At 39.3% G+C, this 16,260-nt stretch overlaps 1 protein-coding gene across 4 annotated transcripts; it reads right to left on the minus strand.

Annotated features, from left to right (window-relative positions):
* Positions 1-39: 39 nt before the first annotated feature.
* LOC137025087 (uncharacterized) lies at positions 40-15,621 on the minus strand. 4 transcript variants are annotated; one of them, XM_067393121.1, is made up of 7 exons: positions 15,486-15,621; positions 15,325-15,392; positions 9,122-10,808; positions 8,686-8,859; positions 5,359-5,532; positions 2,864-2,910; positions 40-1,836 (listed from the first exon to the last, which is right to left on the minus strand). In XM_067393121.1, exons 3-7 carry the CDS (start codon positions 9,538-9,540, stop codon positions 1,307-1,309), a joined length of 1,344 nt encoding a protein of 447 aa, XP_067249222.1. In that variant the 5' UTR covers positions 9,541-10,808; positions 15,325-15,392; positions 15,486-15,621; the 3' UTR covers positions 40-1,306. The 4 variants fall into 4 exon arrangements, with proteins under 4 accessions (XP_067249222.1, XP_067249220.1, XP_067249223.1 ...); XM_067393119.1 differs by having other exon boundaries at positions 9,122-10,881; XM_067393122.1 differs by having other exon boundaries at positions 9,122-10,761; positions 15,325-15,529.
* Positions 15,622-16,260: the final 639 nt, after the last annotated feature.

A 16,260-nucleotide genomic window follows, 5' to 3' on the forward strand; every position in this document is an offset into this window, starting at 1 on the left:
TTAAGATAATGATGCTAAAACAGGTTTGACATAAAAAAGTGTTTATTAATATAACAACCATCTTCCCTTTATTTACCATGGTACGTCTCTTACTGACCACAAAAAAATAAAAGGTTTACCAAACTTTATAATGGCAGTAAGCAAGACCAACAAGTATGACAATGAAGAAAGTGTCTTCATCCACATCCATCCGTCATAAACGTATGCCACATGGCTCCAGGGGCTTAATAAAGGGCTTCTGAAGCGAACCAATACATTTGTGTAAAAAATATCCATATTTAACAAGTTATAAAGTAAAGTACCTAGCTTCCACCAGACCACCTTCCGTATTCACGTTACGGAAAAAACAACTGGTGTTGTCAGTTAAGCTTTTTCCGTAAGTTGAATATGGAAAGCGTAGGACGTAACATAAGCTTTTTTGAACTGGTAGAGTTTTATAATTTCTTCTTAAGTTGAATATGGAAGGGATTGGATTTTGTGATTTGTGATCTAATCTGATTACATAATTATTTTTTATTTTGAACAACTGATTTCCGAGATACAATCAATCCGAAATCAGATCAGATTACTTTTGAACAACTGGCCCAGGCATTCCAAATGGTAGCAGGAAATCATTCACCGAGTGGAGTCTTGCATGGATTCTGATCACTCCTATGTATTTAAAGCTACCAATGTATTGGCAAATTCATCCTTAGGAACCAGAGCACTCATACCAGACATTATCGCAGGACAATAAAATATGAACAAAAACAGAGCAAAGGTAAATATAAACTTGAGAATAATAATAAAATGATAAATGGTGTAAATCAAATGACAACAACATACATGACTAATGATTATAAATGATTGAACTGAGTAAAAAAAGAAAATAAAGCACAATGGAATTAACAGACATGTTAATCCTTAGATCAGAGATCCTTAGATCCTTTATTTACACAGGAATTGATCAACAAAATTAAATTGATTCATTCTCTTAATTCCCTTGACTTTAACATGCTGTTCCTGTTTCTTTTGTTGTTGATTCTAACTCAATGTCTTCCTTAAATCGAGAGTGAGTTTGCAGACTTTGTCTTTTGTCCATTTTCCTTTTGTTTCATGGATTGGTTTTCAGTTCCTGTGTTTCCATTGCTGTCTTATTTTGTATCCACTTATCACCATTACCTGTCATTCATTTAGTCCCTTGTTATCTAGTATATTTAAACCCTCAGTCATCTTATATTCATTGTCTTGTGTTAATATTTCTTGCTAGCGTTTATTATATATAAGTGTTCATCGTCTCTCTGTGTCAAGCCTCTTTTCTTTTTCATCAACACAGTTTCACTGATGATCCAACATGATAAACGGTAAACCCAGGATAGAGCGGTTGAGTGAATGTGGTCTGGACTGTGTGGATGAGGCTCATTGTGTCTCCAGAGATGCTGTAGAAGGACAGAGTTCCTGCACTGTGATCCACATACACTCCTATTCTACCGCTGATGGACTTAACAGGGATTTCAGTTTGTATGTTATTGTGTCTGAATGAGTAACCGAAGAGAGACCAGATCAAACTCCATGACTGATCATTAGATCCAAACACACACTCATCACCCTGTCCCCTTCTGTTGATGCTCTTATATGACACTGATATAAACACACCATATTCACCACTCCACTCAATCTCCCAGTAACAGCGTCCACACACACTCTCTCTACACAACACCTGAGGATAATCAAATCTGTCCTGATGTTCAGGATACGGCTGAAACTCTGTGACAGTGTAAGTGATGACTCTGTTTTTCTTAGACAGACGGAGGCGTTTATTCACTGTGTTCAGATCCAGAGTGAATTGATGGGAATCTAATGGAGAGAAAACACATCAGGGGTGTATTACATAAACGTTCTATATTAAGTCTAAAGTTAAAGCTGCAGTCTGTAAGTTTTGCCTCTTGGTTGCCATCTCTGTTCAAAACCTGCAATTGCAGTTATTTACGGAATTATCATCTTTACGTGGGTTGTGCATCGGGACGACTCCTCAGTGTGGATTAATCTAATGCTTTAAGGATGTGTGGCTGTCAGTCACTGGTGAATACTGTACAGGTACTTCGGAATCAGATTGTAGTCTTGGAAGTATGAACAAAATAAGAAGTTTCACTGGAAAAATCTAAACAAGTAACAAATCTGCCACTTTTGTTCTGACCAAATGAGGAAAAAAAAGCATTACAATAAATCACACTATAAATAGTGATTAAATCTAATGATCGCTTAGCTCATATCACATCAAACCGTGCACATTATTATTGTTATACATTGTTCTCAAATTAATGTTAACAACATCAGCATTGTGTGACTATGTGCATTTAGTGTGTATTTGCGTTACCTGTAGATTTCAATTTATGTACAGCTCAATCTCTAAATGTCCATTTGTCATACTATAAAATCCGCCATCAAAATGATGTTTAATTATTCTAGCTGCTGTAAGAAAAGTCTATAAATGATCCTTCACCTGCAGTATCCTCACATGATATAGCCTACTCGCTGGGACTCGTTATTTATGTAAACAGATGTGACGTAATGACACAAAGACAAACTGTGGCATGTTCGAATTTCCAGCGCAAACCTATCAGTACCACTCAAATTAGAAGAAATTACTACAAGCTTACTGTGGTGAATGGGGCTAAGGAAAGGAGATAGTTTTGAACACTGAAAAAAGATTGACAAGTTAATTCAGGATTTTTCACAAATTTGTTTTACAAAAGCAAATCTTTACTTGAGTTTGGAACTCAACTCTCAGGTCTGTTACCAAACAACAAGTGATAATAATGCACTTAAGAAATGTGGGGTTGTCCTAAAGATAAGACAAGTGTGTGAGTGTGTGTATACATACATTTGTGTACTCCTGCTGTAATCCTGATCTCTCCTCCATGATCCACACTACAAAACACACAGTGTCACAGTTAATCAGTAAACACACACATCCTTGTTTATACTACTTTGTGGGGTCCTTCAGTCTGTTACCGTTGTATGCTGAAGGGATGAGGCGAATACGGAGATCCACAATTCAAAGGTTTTATTCACAATACCAGAGCACACGAACAACATAAATGGCTAAGCAAACAATAGAACAGACAAGGAGTGCAGGGAAAGTGTCCAACTTAAAGGGAGTGCTACGAGGAACAACAGCTGCAGGGAATCCGGGGAGATGGCGGGAAGACTGATGATGGGAGTGAAGAAAGGTGCGCGGAACAGGATTCTGGGAAATGGAGTTTGGGACAGACGTGGATGTAACATTACCTCCACCTCCCCGGAAGGAGTGTCCTCACGCCTCAGATGAAACTGCAGGGAGGGGGGGTGGGCGCCCTGGAGACCTACAGGCAAGTGCGGGGGGTGCAGGCGGGTGCGGAGGTCTCCAGGGCGGTACTAGGTCCTCGGCCCTAATGGCGGGTCTGGAACCTTGGGCGGCCATGGCTGGTCATGGTCCGAGGGCGGCCATGGCGGGTCTGAAGCCAGGGATGGCCATGGCGGGTCTCCGAGCCCACCCTCATCTTCCCCACCCACCCTCATCTTCCCCACCCACCCTCATCTTCCCCACCCACCCTCATCTTCCCCACCCACTGGTACCCTTCCCCCCCAAAAAAAAAAATTCTTTGGGAGACTCCCCTGGTTTGAAGGGCTCGTTGGCTACTGGAGTGGGTTTAGCGGCGGTTGGGGCGGGCTCGACCGTGGTGGCAGGAGCGGGCTCGGCGGCGGTGAACGGAGCTGGCTCGGCGGCGGTGGCTGGAGCGGGCTCGGCGGTGCATGGAGGGGGCTCGACGGTGCATGGAGGGGGCTCGGTGAGGGCTGGAGCGGGGTCTGGAAATGGAATCCAGTTCATCCCCTCAAATTCAATCAAAAGCCCCACTGGAACTGGGGCGGGCTCAGCGGCAGGAAACTCAGGAGGCTTGGGCTGGACTGTGGCAGAAAACTCAGGGAACTTGGGCTGCACGGAGGCAGAAAACTCAGGGAACTTGGGCTGCACGGAGGCAGAAAACTCAGGGAACTTGGGCTGCTTGGTCTTCCTCCTTCTCTTGGGTCGTCTGGACCCAGTAGGGGGTTGTGGGTCCGGCAGGAAAAGCTCACTGGAGGGGCATGTGGAGGAAGATGGAGACTGACGAACTGGCCAGGCCACCCGTGTTTCTGGAGGAATTGGATGAGAATTGCACGCTATATCCGGAACCTCTTCGATAACAAACTTAGAACCATTTAAATACAAAATCAAATTAATGGTATCGTCTAAGGATAAATGATCGGCAGGTTCATCAAAACGGATAATGCTCTCGTCCAGCCCCTCCAGAAAAAGGGTGTTTAAACAAGCATCTGGCAAATTCGTCACATAAGCCAACTCAACAAACTCCTCTACATACCTCTCCAGTGAACGTCCCTCCTGCAGGAGCCCAACGAGGCGATCCACGGCAGAAGCTGGCAGGTGAGATACGGGAGGATTAGGAACCTCAGACGTAAATAATAAGCCCATCCTTTTCTTGTGGATTTCCAGCGGTTTGGGTCTGTTCTTCTGTTACCGTTGTATGCTGAAGGGATGAGGCGAATACGGAGATCCACAATTCAAAGGTTTTATTCACAATACCAGAGCACACGAACAACATAAACGGCTAAGCAAACAATAGAACAGACAAGGAGTGCAGGAAAAGTGTCCAACTTAAAGGGAGTGCTGACGAGGAACAACAGGTGCAGGGAATCCGGGGAGATGGCGGGAAGACTGATGATGGGAGTGAAGATAGGTGCGCGGAACAGGAGGATTCTGGGAAATGGAGTTCGGGACAGACGTGGATGTAACACAGTCGGACCCCACATCCATTAAAATCTGGGCATTAATTGGGATACAGTTAAATGTAAACTGTTATACTTGTTCAGCTACTCAAACTTCACAATGTGCATAAAAATTAAAAAGTTTCTGTGCATGTGTCTGTACTGCATGTGTGTGCATTTGTATGGGAGAGAGAGTGGAAGAATCCGAATAAAGCATTAAAGCATAAAAATCATAAAAATGGTTTGTAATTTATATCATATTGTTTGTTATATTTATTTACTTTGTGGGTTTTGGTTCTTTTGTTGTTGTAGGCTGTTAGGACCTTTGAAATAACTGAAATTATTTTGGAAAGTGATATGGAACTATGATGCAGTCAAAACCTGCCTGAAACTACTTAAGCTGCACATTTACTAAAGCATTCAACAGCTCTATAGTATAACGAGTATTTACAACCTTAGTAAATTCTCAATAAGAACTTTTGTAAATCTATAAAAGAAATAAAGTCTAACTGGTTTGTAATAAGTGAAGATTGTAATAATGTTTTTGGAGTTGTTTAATCACAAATCTCTACATACTTGAGTTTATCCAGTCTGTAGTTTGGGTGGTTGAGTTTATCAGTGAGCAGCTTGACTACTGAATCTCCTGGATGATTATAACTCAGATCCAGCTCTCTCAGGTGTGAGGGGTTTGAACTCAGAGCTGAAGACACATAACCACAGCCTTCCTCTGTCACCATACAGCCAGACAATCTATAAAAACACAGCAACAATCCACAAGACATTAGTTTGTCAATCAAATATTACTATCACACACTGACCTGTGCAGTTTGTATTTGCAGGCAGCTGCTATTGTCTGTAGATTCAGTTACAAAAGTGTCTGTGGAAGTGTATCAGAGTAAAAGTATTCATTTACTTTTCTAAATGTAGTTAGCCTCTTGAGGCGCATCCCCCTTTTGAGCCATTAAACAGGTTGTCTTTCCTAAACTATATTGAGTATGAGCATAGTTCTGGTATCATTTAAAAGTCGACAAATTGAGCTTTATTAATATAAGTAAAAAATAAGTTAGACAAGCTGAAGTTTAATAGAATGAAAATGATTTTGCATAACATAACATTGCATAACATCTTTTTATCATTTTATCACCACTGTAGTAGTGTTTTGGAGAGAAACAAACCAAAAATTTAATTTATTAAGCAAAATTATTCAGATGTTGCACTCCTGTGTACATTCATATCAGAGCACCGCAAAGGAAAAGTACACGCTAAAAAAAAAAAAAAAAAATGAAACATGAGGCCTATAAATCTCAAAAGCGCATATATTTTCTTCTCTGAGTAGATTTCTCTGTTGTGAGAAAGATTGTCACATGAACGAATAATGTAAGCTAAACCTAACACAATATTTTTTTTTTTCTTTATTTAATTAATAACTAATTCCATTGGAAACTAAACTTTTTTTTATTGGAGAATTATTCCAACATACAGAAAACTCCTACAACTCAACATACAGAAAACAAAACAACGCTCCACCCACCCACTCTCCATCTGCCTGATACACACCACATAGGGAGGAATACTAAAAAAAAAAGCCAGAAGTGAAATGGAACTTAGATCCAACTAAAATTAAGTCAACATCCCTTTCCTCCAAGTTGTAGGACTTCGCCTATTTATTAGCTCAATTTAATTATTACGAGGAATAAGAATTGAATCAACTGTAATTGATTCACTGTAAATGATTCAGAATTAATATTTATCACTTCATCAATTATTCGTCCAGCGAAAATTGAGGTTAAAGTATTGTACCAATTCTGGATAAAATATTATCCTGCGGCCAACAGTAACAATATTATATTATGATTATTAGTATTGTGATTATTAGGCTATATTATTATATGCAAGAGGTAACTTGATCTTTTAAGTTTAAGGCAGTAATTTGACACACAGCTCAAGAAACTTGTATATGTGAAAATCAAAACAAGGCTTTATTGACTACTTCTAATGATTACAAGAAACTAAGGCTAAAATACACACACATACATACATACGCACACACACACACATTCACGGAGTTGATATGAGTTATGGAGAAAGTCCCAAGTACTAACTAAACATCGCAACCTGAGAAAAATCACAAAAGCAGAGCTTTGGCTTGATTCTTTCTGTTTCAAGGAATTTCACCAGTTTCCAGCAAGGGAGAGAGAAGTTTGCTTGTACCTGCGTTTGCTCTGACAGCTGAGGTAATCGGGTTGTTCCGTGACTCTTGTTGAGCGGGATCCCGGCTCGGATTGGCTGTCTTTGAGGTGATGTCTCTCTGGGAAGCCCTTCGTTGGGCTGCGCGGAAGCTTTGAAGAAAGTTGCCGGCTGGTGAAACGCGCTGTTCTGAGAGTCTGGCTGGAGCGGCTCTCTTCTTTGGAGACTTTGGTCAAAAGGTTTAACGGAGTGTTTCAGGGTTCGGGATGTGACGGCTGTTGCGGCTCGTGGATGAAGATAGTCAGCGACTATCAGATGGAAATCAGCCATGGCAGTTAGATGGGTTCTTCAACCCTTCTTCAGCATATCGATTCTTTCACGTATCTTTTACATATCTTTTGACAACTAGCTATTGGGAAAGCATAGTTTTAAAGGAGGAAGTTGGCTCCATCCTCCAATGTGATTCTCCAATGAGACGTTGCTACGGAGCATAGACACGCCCCGTCTATTGTCCATTGATTGTGATGTCCGTGGAACATAATCATGTTTATCAGTAACTTTATAAAGTTTCCTAATATTTCTCTGGTACCAAATTTCAATATTCATGCACACTGAATCAAAGAGGATAATAAACATGACACACTTCTTACACACATATTACTAGAATGACCTAATTAAAACAATGATTACAATGATGCATTTGAAGAAAACCCACATATTGAATACATTGAATAGACATGTTAGTAATTACATCATGGCATGTATTATTCTGTATATAGTCTAAAATGATCTCTTAATGATTGTCCATTTGAGATTAAAGATTGAGTCCTTAAGCATAAAGTCAGAAGTGACCGGGTCAAAACGAACTCCTAATCAGGGGGATGTCTGTGCAGTTGCTTCACACAAAGGAGGTATTGGTCAAGGATCCATTGGTCCTAACTTGATAAGCGTTTTCCTGTTCCATCCGATAATACAAGAGGGTTTTGTGAGAGAATCAATAGATTTAATGTGATCAGACCCCCGGGATAGGTTTTGATTAGTTTATTGCGGATGAGCTGAGGAGTACTCAAGACAGAGTCCTTGGTTAAAAGAAGTCGCGTCATCACTCCTGTTAAGGCTGGGGTCTTTGCTGTCAGGAAATGGATCTTTTGGTTCAAATGAAGCTTTGTTTAATCATGTTGCTGATTGATAAGCTCATTTGGCAGGTTCTGTCGAGCGATGCCCTACAGTCCCCCTTTTGCTTGGCGAGGTTCCTGGTGCGAACGTCGGCAGGCACTGGAACAAGAGGCAGAGAGAGAACAGACAAACACAAGACACAAACAACGCTTCCCTCATTTGACTAAATTCTGGTGACTGGGGTAATTTGGAATAAATGGGTTAGGAACACTTCAACTAACATAGGGGTGTGTTGTTTAAGACCAGTTTTAGTTGGGTGGTTTCGATTGATCTAATTGTCAGTGGTTCGACGAGGAGGTAGAGGCGTGATCTCAATCAGGTTGGTCGAGTTCTCGGGTTCAGGTTCGGGTTCTTGGTCAATTTTATCACGTCGGAAAATGCGTGGGACGCCCGACGTGCATCTGTCAAAAGACTCTTGTACGGCGTTCACTCGCTTGTTTGAAGCAGTATATGCTTCAAATGTAATGCATTTGTGAGTTTGTCAAGCCACAGCTGGGATGGGGCCCCGGATGTTTATTTAATTATTTTAAAACCATTTACCTCAGTATCTCCAGCTGACAGTTTGGACTCTTCAGTCCATCAGAAAGAAGCTTCACTCCAAAATCCCGCAGGTCATTGTTACTGAGGTCCAATTCTCTCAGGAAGGAGTTTGAGGATTGTAAAACTGAAGACAAATTTTCACAGGACTGAGAAGTGAGATCACAGAACTGTAGCCTGTGTATAGAACAAAATAAACAGTAACAGTAATGCTTAGTAGGTAGCTTTTATAATATGAAGCTTGAAAAAACCCTGTGCTGTTGAGCAAAGCTAAAACAATTTTCTATTCATAAAACATCAAACCAATATTTATATAATCATACACATTACATTAATTTTTTTCTGAATAGTCTAGGCCAACAGGTTACCCATGTAAAATGAAGGCCCTATTACAAAAAAATGAACAGTGTATATGAATGAATGTAAAGGTGACTCTTACAGTGCTCTTCTGGTGTTTTTGATTACTGGCAGCAGTCTCATTACTGCTTCATCAGATCTTTGGTATTTATGCAGTTCAAACTTTTCTTGAGTCTCTTCTGACATGAGGAGCACAAACACCAGACCAGACCACTGGACAGAGGAGAGATTCTCTGCTGAAAGATTTCCTGAGCTCAGATTCTTCTGGATTTCCTCCACAAAGTCATCTTTCAGTTCACTCAGACAGTAGAAGAGATTCATGGTTCTTTCCACTGATTTCTCCATCTCTATTGTCTGTTTGATATAGTCAACAGTGTCTTTAACATTCTCTGTTTTCAGTGTCAGTTTTGGCAGTAGTTCCTTCAGGTCACTTTGAGTGGACTCCAGTGAGAGACCCAGGAAGACCCAGGAAGAACCAGAGGAAAAGGTCCAGGTGTCCATTCTCACTTTGTAAAGCCTTGTTGACTGCAGCCTTATGAAGCTGAAGCAGTGGCTTTTTGGACAGTTTCCATGTCAGTTTTTCTATCCAGGATTCAAGAAATGGGTTTGTTTTCTTGTATTTGCTAATCAAAAACACATAGAGAGCAGCAAGGAATTCTTGTACGCTGAGATGTATAAAGCTGTAACATTTTCTTGCCTTTTCTTCCTGAAACATTTGAGTGCATAACCCAGACAACACAGACACTTCACTGACATCTAGTCCACATTCCTCAAAATCTTCTTTGTAGAAAATCAGGTTTCCTTTCTCCAGCTGTTGAAAGGCCAGTTTCCCAAGCTTCAGAATAATCTCATCAAAAGACCTTGCACTGGTTATAGGTTCAGGGTCATCACAGTATTTTTCTTCCATCTGTTGCTTCTGAGAAATTAAGAAGCTTGTGTACATCCGTTAGAGTTGTGGGAGTTTTGTCATTGCTCGCTCGGGCCAGTAGGGGCTGAAGAACAGTAAGAGAGATGGAGCAGAAAACAGGGATATGGCACATGATGTACAGGCTCCTGAATTTCCTGATGTGACGGATAATGTTTTCAGAAACCTCAGGACTGCTGTTATTTTTGAAGTATTGCTCTTTCTGCTCATCATTGAATCCTCTCACCTCTGTCACTTGATCAATGTAGTTACGGGGTATCAGACCGGCTGCTGCTGGTCTGGATGTGATCCAGATGAGAGCAGAGGGAACCAGATGCGTCTTGATAAGGTTTATTATTATCTTACTCACTGCTGTTTTTTCATTTGCATTTGTAAATCTGTCACCTTCTTTAAATCCCAAAGGAAAGCGACATTCATCCAGTCCATCAAAGATGAACATAACTTTACCATCTTCAGGAAGAGAGGACAGTTCTTCAGGACTATTAAAGAAGTATTTGTTAAGCAGTCCCATGAGACTGTACTCTTCTTTAATCAAATTCAATCTACGGAATGGAAGTGGAAATATGAAGACTATATCCTGGTTTTCTTTTCCTTCAGCCCAGTCAAGGATGAATTTATTGACAGAGACCGTTTTTCCTACTCCTGCGATCCCCATTGTCAGCACTTTTCTGTTTTGTCGACCCGTGTCACACTGGACTTTAAACATGTCATTACACTCGATTTGGCAGTCAATCGGTTGTGGTTTGTTTCGATCTGTATCACCTCATGGTCGTTCACTCTTCCTCCAGTCTCATTCTCTACCACATATAAATCAGGTAACTCACAGATGGGTCATCAGAAATACCTGAACAACATTTACACTATCAATATCCTGTTATAGTCCTGTTTTAAATCATGAAGAGTAGCTTGATTGTTGTCTGCAGTTGAGCATTTAAGAAAGAGGGAAAAGACAGCAAAGACTAAGTGATCAGTTTTATTATAAAATCATGCTTCTACTATTTTTAAATTAAATCACAGTCTTACTGCAATAGTGATTACATGCACATCGTACACTGATTATGCTGAAGTTGACAACATATATGGTGAGGGAAATGCCTTGACTAATGCTGACTCAAATGCACCTAGTTTCAATTTTAAAATTTCTAAACAACTTTCTTTTTCTAATTCCTTCCAGAGCATTTACTGGACTGTCACTAGTGGATCAAATTAAAGTGACAGTTCACCTAAAAATGAAAATTCTGGAGAAGGTGTTCGCTACAGAGCAAACGGGCGGAGCTTACGTTAGCCCCCCTCGCTAGACGTCCAGTGAGGAGGAGCGAATGTACAACCACACTCTGATCCTACCCTAACCCTACCCACAACTCTATCTCTCCACCCCATTCAACTTCATTATAGCTGTGTCCCAATTCAGGGGCCGCGCACTTCGAAGTGCATGAAAGGGGTGGGGTTTTTTGAGTGGAGGGTTGCCAAGTCTGCGCAACAAAACTATCCCAAAAGTAGTGTAATCACAAGTGTAAAAAGTGTCCCAATCCCAGACTTGGCAACAATGAGCCGAGCGTTATTACATGGCTAGCGACTGTGTGACAGACATCTGACAGCTGATGTTTGTGTGTGAATTCTAAAGTTTTATGACTTTCTAGTGAGTTGTGACATGCTTCACTGCCGCCGACGACGGGCACTGGACTAAAATATGAATGGTTAAACTATGTAATGTTAGTTTTATAACGTTAGCAAGTTAACCTTGTTTGTTTTTTTATGTTAAATGAAATGTTATAACTTGGAAAATATATACATTCATATTTATACATTTACTCTGTATTTAAGTCTAAATTTAAAGTACTTTAGAATTTTATTCAACTGCACTCCATCTCAGAGACAAATATTGCATTTATGAAAACCTGACGATTTGGACATCACGGATATTACAGTCTGATTGGTGAAACCAGGGCATTGCTTAGGCTTCATTTATTCTCCTGTCGTCACTGGCACGCAATGAATTGTGGGATAGTGTAGACCGCGAAGTGTCTTGAGATCGACGCTTCATTCCACTGGGAAACGGAGAGGGTGCACTTGAAGTCGCTCTTGAGTTATGTAAGCCCTCCTCGCGCCGCGGTGAATCCAACTTCAAAGTCCGCTTTCCCCCCGTTTTCTCAAGAACAGAATACAGTGAATTAAAATGTGTCGATATGAATATTATTTAAATGTCATTTTGTCAATGAAACAGCCTAATTTCTCTACAGTTTTTTTTTTTTTTTTAAATTTAAGTTAGCAAATGCATAAGTTGTATAGACCTACATATATTTGTAATGTAATTTATTTGTAAATGAGCCAGAGTAATTCTGTGAAACATTTTTTTTTTTTTTTTTTTTACATATGTTCACGTGTAAATAAAAGAGAATTGTTCTGTTCGTTGTTTATTTCTTTTATGCAACTTGTAATTTTACATGAAAAATTATACATAGGCCTATATATTTTTTTCATCATGTAAATTAAATGTTTTTACATTAAATACATCGTTCTAAAGGTACATTAAAGTACCTTTTACAACTATATACAACAGAACTTAGATTTAACATCAGAAAAATAGCATAACATTTTAAATCATGAGTATATAAAACAACAACATATTTGTGTACACTTTCATTCGGCTGAGAAGGGAGATGCTGGTGGAGCGTATTATATAAATATATAAAAATCATAAATATTTGAACATACAAAACAGATCTATGGTCCATTCTAATTTTGTCTTGGTCATCATAGCTTTAAAATTCTTGCCTGTTACAAATAGTCATGCTCAGCAGGTATATTTTAAGATATCAGTGCAAGTTTCTTTTAGTTAAAACAACTGACACATTTAACATTTCATTTAACATAAAAACAAACAAGGTTAACTTGCTAACGATATAAAACTAACATTACATAGTTTAACCATACATATTTTGGTCCAGTGTCCCATCGTCGCCGGCAGTGAACGTGTCAAAACCCAATATAAAGTCATAAAACTTTAAAATTCACACACAAACATCAACTGTCTCAGATGTCTTTCACACAGCCGCTAGCCATGTAACAACGCTCGGCTCATTGTTGCCAAGTCTGGGATTGGGACACTTTACACTTGTGCTGTGATTACACTATTTTTGGGATGGTTTTGTTGCGCAGACCTGGCAACCCTCCACTCCAAAACCCCACCCCTTTCATGCACTTCGAAGTGCGCGGCCCCTGAATTGGGACACAGCTTCTGTCATCATTTACTCACCCTCAATTAGCATATTTGGAAAATTGTCAGTAACCAAACAGATCTCACCTCCCATTGACTAGTCACTGGGTGTAGAGATCTGTTTGGTAACTGACAATTTTCCAAATATCCTCCTTTGTGTTCAGCAGAACAAAAAAATCATACAGGTTTGGAACTACTTGAAGGTGAGTAAATGGCAGAATTTCCATTTTGTGGTGAACTATCCCTTTAAGGTCATGACCAAAATGACCAAAATTATGAAAAGCTTTTTGATCAAACCATTGACATCTAACACAAGACATGAGACTGTATTAGGGTTAGGTTGGGGTTATTGTAAAGACCCTTTGTATGTAGAAGCTGCTTACAGAAGTTTTAATTTAGGGGTTTAAAGGGATACTCCACCGTTTTTTCATATTAAACTATGTTATTCCCTTAACTAAGACGAGTTGATACATACCTCTCTCGTCTCAGTGCGTGCACTAAATCGCTCTGTCTTGCGGCGAAACTTTGTTAGCACTTAGCTTAGCCCAGTTCATTCAATAGGGGCCAAGCAGAGAAGCGACCAAACACCTCCACGTTTTCCCTATTTAAATACAGTTACACGAGTAGTTACACGACCAAGTATGGTGACACAAAATAAAACGTGGCGCTTTTCTAAGCGGGTAAAAAGGATAACTATAATGTATGGCGGAATACCATAGCAAGTGCTCGGGAGCACTTTGACTTGGCGCAGTAATATCTTCACTCGTGAAACTTCGCTCCCTCTCCTCCTCCCTCTCATTTCCGTCAATAGAACCAACGTGACTTTTACAGGAGAGGGAGCGGGGGCCGGTGAGAGGACTTTTCACGAGTTTTCATGAAATCCATGGCTTAGTGTAGATGTCAAAACCATAATGACATATTAATTAACAGTTAGTTAATAGTCATGTGCCTCAACAAGTAAAGTCATAACATAATGATACATTTTCAAAGCATTAGTTAATGATTAATTAAAGCAGACAACTGGAAGTTGAAGTACATGGCTTCAACCCATTGTGGTAATTAACACATTAACTTACACTATTAGTTAATAAAATATGTTATTAAGGAATTAATACATTATGCCACATTTAATTAATAAGAATTCATATATTACTTGATCTATTAATCATATAGACTCTTTATTAGTTGCTGATGCAGTAATCATTAATTAATGGTTTAGTTCTTCATAAGTCATACATTAAAACATGATTATCTGTGCATTAATTAAGCATGAATTGAGCAGAAGTTATTTTGAAACCAAGTTCAATTCTGCATTTTCATAAAAGGACTGTGGAGGGGAAGTTTACTACGTAACTCAAAAATTAATTATTTCGACACCTTAAACCAACAAGGAACTATGCTTCTAACCACAGGCCGAGAGTCCGGATGTTAGCTGGAACCCCTTTTCAGTTTATATGAGAAAAGCAAGCAAGGAATACAGTATAAAGCATTTGTGAAATTGCTGTAAACAAATCAGTCCCTTTTGAGCTTTTCCCTTCCATTGTGAACTTCAAATATTCTGTATTTTTTTCCTCTAGTGAATCTACTGGTATCTCATTCAACATGCCTGCAACCTTTGTTGCTAACTTTCTGGCAATCATTTCTCTTTCATTGTCGGTTTGTAATCTATGTTCTCATCTCCCTCATCACCAAACTCTCTACTCTGCCTCTTTTCTTCAGCTAGACTTTTGTTGTCTTGACTGATCGGTCTACTTCAATAGTCATAATCTTTCTAAATACAACAGAATAGTAGAGTTCACATCACAATTCTAACAATAACAGCACAGATAAATTACATGGAATCACTTTCAGAATTATTATTTTTTTTCAGCAGCTGATGAACAATAAAAACGTAGACAGCCAATCAAAACCCATCCTGCTTTCACAGCTTGATCTTTTAAGCAACAGACAACAAATCTGCAGTTCTTAGAACAAACAGAATGATCTTGTCTGCTGGTTTGGATGCTAATATAGTTATTGTTCATGGTGTGAACATGCCTCTGTAAATTAAGAGGATTACACATTACAAATTTACAATTCCTGACACTATTTAAAATTTAATAAATGTAAAGAAAAACATTAAAGTTTGATTTTTAAAGCTCACCTTCTGCCTCAAATTACTCAGTCACCTCTTCCCGTCTCAGTTCAAGTTCAAGGCATCTGCTGTTATTCCTGACAAAAAGGATGGTTTATAGGTCAAGAAATAGCTGGTACAAGAGCAACAAAATATATTTTTATTATTTACTGAGTGAACATCACACACACCAGCAGGTCCAAAAAGACAGACATTTCTTGACCACCACCTTCAATTTAACCTTGCGAAGACAGAACTGCTTGTGGTCTCAGCCGACCCTACATTTCATCACAACTTCTCCATTCAGCTGGGTTTGTCAACCTTAACTCCATCCAGGACAGCCAGGAACTTGGAGTTGTGATTGATGATCACTTGAACTTCACAGACCACTGCTGTATCAGCCAATCAATTCCCCTCTCCGTTGTCTCCATAACTTTCTAATTTCTTCCTCTGTGATTCTTCACTTGATATAACACACAAAAATCAAGTTGACATCCATTGCTTTCTGTTTAATGGCCATTTATTTATTTTTTTTTACTCTTGACCTTTCTGGAACATGTACAGGACATTTCGACATTTGCATCATAAGCATATTATGTAATGCTTAATGCAGGAATTAAGCAAACTAATAAAAGAAGTCATACAAAACTCCATCTTCCTCAAAACACTCTCATTACACTTTTCTGAAAAGGCATTCAACCTCCATCAAGAACATTTCGATCACACTAATATGCAATAAAGACAGAAATAATTATGAAACATGGGGCACATTTCCCATTTTTACGGAGCCCCACACGACATGCAGCAAAAAAGTCAGTTGTGTGCATACATTACTAAAGCCCCGTTCACACCGCCAGCGACTTTCTCGCTGCATGTACTGTACTTTCTCTGTACTGTGAATTCGCATTAATGTGACTGGTAGACTGCACATCTGACCATATCTATAAAAAATGTAATTACAAATGA

This window comes from Chanodichthys erythropterus, chromosome 8, assembly GCF_024489055.1.
Source record: "Chanodichthys erythropterus isolate Z2021 chromosome 8, ASM2448905v1, whole genome shotgun sequence".
NCBI classification, from domain to species: Eukaryota; Metazoa; Chordata; class Actinopteri; order Cypriniformes; family Xenocyprididae; genus Chanodichthys; species Chanodichthys erythropterus.